Below are 6,594 nucleotides of genomic sequence, written 5' to 3'. Positions count from 1 at the left end.
GCAAGACGAACGACCCTGGGGTGCGGGAACCAGCAGGCTACATAGCTGCGATCAGCCCTGATCGCGCCGCCACCAACTGCACTGAGGCCGCCGCCGGCAGCAACCACCGAGGACCGCCGCTGCCGTAGCGCCTTCTCCGCAACCCTCCACCGACCGATCAACTACCCTACGCCCCTCCGCGCTGCCACAGGACGACGGGCCTAGGTGGGGGACCTAGACCCGCAGCAAAGCCACCGCCATCCAGCGAGTAGCCGCCGCCGCCAGGCTGCGGACGCCACCCCAACCTCTGCCAACGCCGAAAGTCGCCGATGCCGCGCCAGCCGCACCGAAGAAACGCCGTCGCTCCTCCACCCCAGCACCTTCGGCGCCAGGGGCCGCCGCCACCGTGGCAGATGCCGGCGGCAGCGGCGGGTGGGAGTCTGCTCGAGGGAGGGAGGGTGCGGTGGTTGGGCTTGGCCCCCGGCGGCGCCCTGGGGAGCGCCACGGGAGGGAGGTTAGGTTAGGTTAGGTTAGCTGCGATCACTTGGCTTATTAAAACGCGTAGCTCTAATGGCGTTTATCTAATTAACCCATTCTTTATTGGTAGAATGCTGAACGAATCTCCTAGCAAAGAAGTATGAAGGAGACAAGGAGTATTACATACATGTGGGTTCTTTCTGTAACCAAAAGAAATTTACTCCCAAGACAACCAAGTATTAGTTGTGACTTGCAAGCATATGAAAGATACCAAGAATACAGACACCACGAAATCTTAGCTTGGTTTACGTAAATGACCCATGTACCCTTGTTTCCACTGAATTTCTTGCAGGACGTGTTGCATTTTTATGATCTGAAAACAGTCAAACAATTTTATCTCTTTAATCTAGTAAGCACGATGTATCTTAGGACAAGCAAAACAATCTATGGAAGAGAAATCTCCAGAAGAAAGCTCAACGATGTTGAGTACGGGTGTGAGAAGAGTCAGTGGTAGAGGCGTACAGCTGCTCCAGGGAATAGTAGGAAAAGAATGCTGGGTAATTTTTTTTTTTTTAGAATAGAGGCGTAGAGAAGCATTGCCATCAGGTACAACTGATGGTGAAACAGAGCTCGACGTCAGGAAAAGATTAAATTTCGCAGAGAAAAGACATGAATGATGCAAAATTTCAACGTGAAAAGACCGTGTTGTGGTCTGTGAAAACAAACAAAATTCAGAGATCAAAGAAATGCTCTTTGGAGCACTCAGATTTATCTTATTTTTTTCACAGACTAGCACTCAGAGGCCAAAACTCCTTGTCCCCACGGGTTAACTAGTAATTTATGGAGCAGTGGCAGTGGGACTCCTTCAACCACACGGACGATGCCGAACTTATGCCCGGAAGTGAATTACGGCAGGGGAAGCCATCGTCCCCGATGCCTCTGTGATCTTGTTCCTCAATGAATCCTTTTCCTCAGAGCTTCTTGGATAGGTCGAAGGACGAACCTGCATGTGAGGAAACCTTTCAGCGCAGAACTTGCAGGCCTTCCTGTCGTGCAGAGAAACCTCCTTGATGTTCACCGCAGCTTCCATGACATGCCTGATGTACCACATGAAGTTGCCGTCAGACTCAAAGCCGTAGATGGTTAGCTTCCGAAGATACTTATGCTTGAAATTACGAGAAGATGGCTCCCACTTCACATCTGTTTTCTTGGAGTAACTCTTTTGTGACTCGTTTCCACACTTATGATCCCATACTATGATGCAAAGCTCCTGTAATAATGGTGCTGCTTCAAGAAGGAACATTGTCCAGGCAATATCACATTCTTCGGGAAGATAGTCGAGATTGACCGTGTGTAGTTCAGCGAGCAGAGGGGCGAGCACCCTACGGCATTCAGGTTGAACCCAAATCTGGAACATGTAAAAACAAAGTAATAATGAGTACAAGCTCTGCATGAAAAGACCCACTTAAGTAACTACTGCTACATATAAACGGTGACAACAAATCATAGATGATTGGAGTGAGTACCTTCTCACTTTGAAAATTCAGATACAGCTCACGTACAGTGTGGACATTTTCAAGCAGCTGGCTTAGCATAATGGTCTTGTCTCAAAGTCGTGTATTAGAGAGGCTTAGTTTCGAAAGCCGAGGGACAAAACCAAGAACCAAGGGGTTTTCATCAAGGAACCAACTATAGGTCATCCGTTGGAGCTTTGGTAGATAGTGGAGCTTCACTGTTTTGAATTTCCCATAGGTAATACCAAGCTCAATGAGTCCAGCATGTTCTACATGCAGCACCGACCGAATCCCTGTGTCACACTCGAAGAAAAACAAGGACTCCAACCGCTTGCAGGTGCTAAGGATGTTGGGTATGTCTGATTCACCAAACCTCAGATTCTGCAGTTCCAGTCGCGTGAGACCCGAGAATGTATCGGGACAATCAGCAAAAAACGTGTTGAACTGCCTAGCAAAGTTCTGGAGGTCGGCATCATTGCAATAATAAGAATTCTTGGTCGTCACGATTTCAAACTCAGCTGCATCCAGTTTCTGGGTCGCCATGGCGAGGCCAACAGATTTGCCAATGGAGCGACAGTCATTAGGAGTCAAGAATACTTTAACCTTCAGCTTACGAATGGTGATCTGTGGAGACCTCTTGCTCAGGATGTTGTTGGTCACGTCAGCCACCACACTATTCTTTCGGGCCAATTGGAGGTTGCTGAGAACAATGACGATTTGCGAGAGCATGGGGGGTAGTTTCTGCATTTGCTTGGAGACGACGCATGCTCTGAGGGCGTCGAGCGTGTCCATCCTCTCCAGGATGTTAAGCAACACGTCATTGGGCAGCTTGCTTAGCATGTCCCCGTTGGCCGCTGCTTCTTCCTTTATCTGCATCGAACCGGGGAAGAAGAAAAAAGGTCAATCGGGGACAGATCAAACCTGGAATAAACAAGAACGGAACACACAATTTGCAAGCAATCCACTTACAGTTACATCACGGCCGTGGCGGCGCCGAACCCTATTGAGCTTCATAGTGATCCAATCTTACAAAATACTCTGGCCAAAACTTCTTATTTATGGCCCTTCCGATTCGAAGGTTTACGAATCCTATTCCACTAGGGATCGCCTGATTTGCTCATGTTTTTTCGCACGACTCTGTAGTTTAGAGACAGCGCTGGTTTCAATGTGAACCGGACTTGATCCCTTTCTTCTGCGAATTCTACAACGCCCTGACGCGCTGGTCGTCCGCTTCGGTCGAGCACCAACGTCTGGGCTCCTCGTCTGTCGTGTACGCACAAGTACACAGGCAGGTTGCGTCGACAGTTAAAATGGGAGGCAGAATTTGTTGTTGCAATGATCGACGCTCTTATTTTGGAACGCATCGTCTGGGCTCTTCCAAGCACTGCCCTTATTATTACGGGAAGGATATCAAATCAAAACATATTTCACTGTTGTTGATTGCCTGATTACCATGTACCCAAGTTATTATGACGCAAAGAATGCAGACATATAGAAGTACCTGCACTGGGAATCGAACTACCGCTGGCAGGTGCCAATAATTGGTTCGCTTGATAGGCATGATCTTACAATCAGCAGCAAGCAAGCATAAGCCCGGTCTCATATCTTAATTTCTCAACTAACTGAAGCAGGAATACTTCATAACACAAACTGACGATTTAGACATGCACTGGATACTAATTGAGCAACTAGACGAGGATAACCAATTCCCATCAAGGGATATACCAGACCAGAGAACATTACTTCTCTCAAAAAACAAAAAAAGATCAGAGAACATTACTAAAAGTAGCAAATTATAGAAGTTACCAACAACATTGTGATTTACATACGGAAGCAACAGGAACAATCATATCAGTACCAGCTACTAGCAATTAAGACATGATACTACTACATGATACTATCTCTATAGTGGATAGTGTCATGGAGTAGTATCATAGTCATTTTATATTTATTATTTTTTAGAATTTCAATGCAAATTTGTGTACAAGATTTGTTTAGCATTAACTTTTCTTGTTGTTTGCGCTATGATACAGTATCTATACCTATGTTACTCTAATCTCCTCTCTCTTCTTAATTAACTGCCACATCAGCATTTTTGTGGGACCAATGTGGATGATACTAGCTATGATACTATCATTATGGCTAGCCTAAGCAGAATCTGGCAACTTAAAGGACGAAGACTTCAAAGCATAGATTAGAGCACCTTACCGTCTTTCTCTTTCACCAGCGGGGCATAGTCCAGGCCGCTGCGGCAGGGAAGGAGAGAGAGCAGAGGAGTGGCGAGTGAGTGACCAGAGAGGTCAATCCCTTGTCATGGTGAATATTGATTGCATTAAACATAAGCACTTAATGAACGACCATAAAAGAAAAGGAGCATTTTACAAGAAAATACTACAGGGACAATCATTGATGTGCTTGTTTTATCTGTTTCATTCTCACAAAATACAAAAGAGCTATTCCAACAGAAAGGCAGACAAGGTACATTTCATAAAAGCTAGTCAATGAGCAATAACAATACACGCTTCAGTTCACGAGGGAAAATAGCACACACGCCGACACGCGGTCGTTACTAACATCTGGAGTAGTGGGGAACTCCAACAAACCACAGGAGCAATAGACTATGGCGATGCCACGAAATATTTGTTGACTTATATAGAACTTATGACCGGAAGTGAATCACAGCAGGGGAAGCCATCATCACCGATGCCTCTGTGATCTTCTTCCTCAATGAGTCCTTTTCCTTGCAGCTTTGCGGATATGTCGAAGGACGAAGCTTGATGTGAGGAAACTTGTCAGCGCAGAGCTTGCACACCTTCCTGTCGAGAAGAGACACATCCTTGATGTTCACCGCAGCTTCCATGACACGCCTGACGTACCCCATGAAGTTGCCATCGGACTGGAAGCCGTAGATGGTTAGCTTGGCTAGATTCTTGTGCTTGAAATTAGGAGCAGATGGTTCCCACTTCACATCCGTTTTCCCGGAGTAACTATTTTGTGACTCGCTTCCACACTTATGATCCCATACAGTGATGCAAAGGTCCTCTACGAATCGTGCAGCTTCAAGAAGGAACATTGTCCATGTGATATCACATTCTTCAGGAAGACAGTCCAGATTCACAAACCGTAGCTGGCCAAGAACAGGAGCGAGCACTCTAGGGCATTCTGGTTGAATCCAAATCTGGGGCAGATAAAACAAAATAATAATGAGTGCACAACAAAAGACTCGCTTGAGTTCCTACTGTTACACACAACCATCATGCGGTGAAATTGACGCAGACATGATTTGAGTGAGTACCTTCTCACTTCGAAAATCCAGATACAGATCGCTTACTGAGGGGACATTTGCAAGCAGTTGGCTTAGCTTGAGGGTGTTGTTTGAAAGCCCTGCATTAGCAAGGTTTAGTTTCGAAAGCTGAGGGACAAAATTGAGAACTAAGGGATTATCATCAGAGGGCCAATTATTATAAGTCATCCTTTGGAGCTTTGGTAGACAGCTTAGCTCCACCGTAAAAAATTTCCCGTAGGTGAGATCAAGCTCAACGAGTCGAGCGTGTTCTACATGCAGCACCGACCTAATCCCTGCGTCACACTCAAAGCAACACAACGACTCCAGCCGCTTGCAGGTGCTAAGGATATTGGGTATGTCCGATTCACCAAACCTCAGATTCTGCAGAATCAATCGTGTGAGGCCAGCAAATGCATCCGGGCAATCAGCAATGAACATACTGAACTGCTTCGCGAATTTCAGGAGATCGGCATGCGCGCAATGGTAAGAATTCCGGGGCGTCACGACTTCAAACTCAGCTGCATCCACTTTGTGCGTCGCCATGGCAAGGCCAACGTATTTACCAATGGAGCGACAGTCACTAGGAAGCAAGACGAATCTGACCTGCAGCTTGCGAATTGTGATCTGTGGAGACCTCGTGCTGAGGATCTTGTTTATCAGGTGAGCCGAAACACCAGTCATTCGAACCAAATCGCGATTGTCGGGAGCTATGACGATCTGCGAGAGCATAGTGGGCAGATTCCGTAATTGACTCGAGAGGATGCAAGTCCTTACAGCATCAAGTGAATCCACCCTCTCCAGAATGTTGAGCAGCACGTCCTTGGGCAGCTGGCTCAGTCTGTCCGGCTTGTCTTCATTGATAGCGGCTTTCTGCAGCTGCATTTAGCCATCGATGATATACAGATGAACGCACTGAGTTACATCAAAGGAAAAACAACCAGAACAGAACACACGCAACAATGACGACTTACATCACGGCGGCGGCGGCGAACCCTATTGAGCTTCATTGTTGCCACCGTGCCGCCGCCGGGCGGAGGTGCTTCAGGCGACAAGGCGAAGAGGAGAGAAGCGGTCGACGCCGCCGGAAGGAGGGGTGGGACCGTGGGAGGTGGGTGCGGGGCGGAGTTAGGGCTAGTAACTTGGGCCCATAAGCCCATTACAATAAGAGAGTCCCGCTGCGAAAACAAATAAACTTAGACGCCCTCAGTTGGAAACTAAAGAAAATCGCCATTTTACCCTCAAAAAAAAATCGCCATTTTTTTTTGGAAGGGAATGGATTTATAGGTCCCGAGCTTCAGTGTTCTCTTTATGTTAACAAATTCGAAAATTCTAGTATTT

General features: G+C 46.9%; 1 protein-coding gene and 1 pseudogene across 1 annotated transcript; both read right to left on the bottom strand.

Moving 5' to 3' along the window:
• Positions 1 to 1,345: 1,345 nt before the first annotated feature.
• LOC124690919 lies at positions 1,346 to 2,846 on the bottom strand (annotated as a pseudogene).
• A 1,693-nt stretch (positions 2,847 to 4,539) lies between these two features.
• LOC124690918 (FBD-associated F-box protein At3g52670-like) lies at positions 4,540 to 6,138 on the bottom strand. Its single transcript, XM_047224240.1, has 2 exons — positions 5,266 to 6,138; positions 4,540 to 5,148 (listed from the first exon to the last, which is right to left on the bottom strand). The coding sequence occupies exons 1-2, from the start codon at positions 6,136 to 6,138 to the stop codon at positions 4,630 to 4,632; spliced, it is 1,392 nt and encodes a 463-aa protein (XP_047080196.1). The 3' UTR covers positions 4,540 to 4,629.
• Between the last annotated feature and the right edge of the window lie 456 nt (positions 6,139 to 6,594).

This window comes from Lolium rigidum, chromosome 2 (genome assembly GCF_022539505.1).
Source record: "Lolium rigidum isolate FL_2022 chromosome 2, APGP_CSIRO_Lrig_0.1, whole genome shotgun sequence".
Lineage (NCBI taxonomy): Eukaryota > Viridiplantae > Streptophyta > Magnoliopsida > Poales > Poaceae > Lolium > Lolium rigidum.
This window is presented reverse-complemented; position numbering and strand designations above follow the sequence as displayed.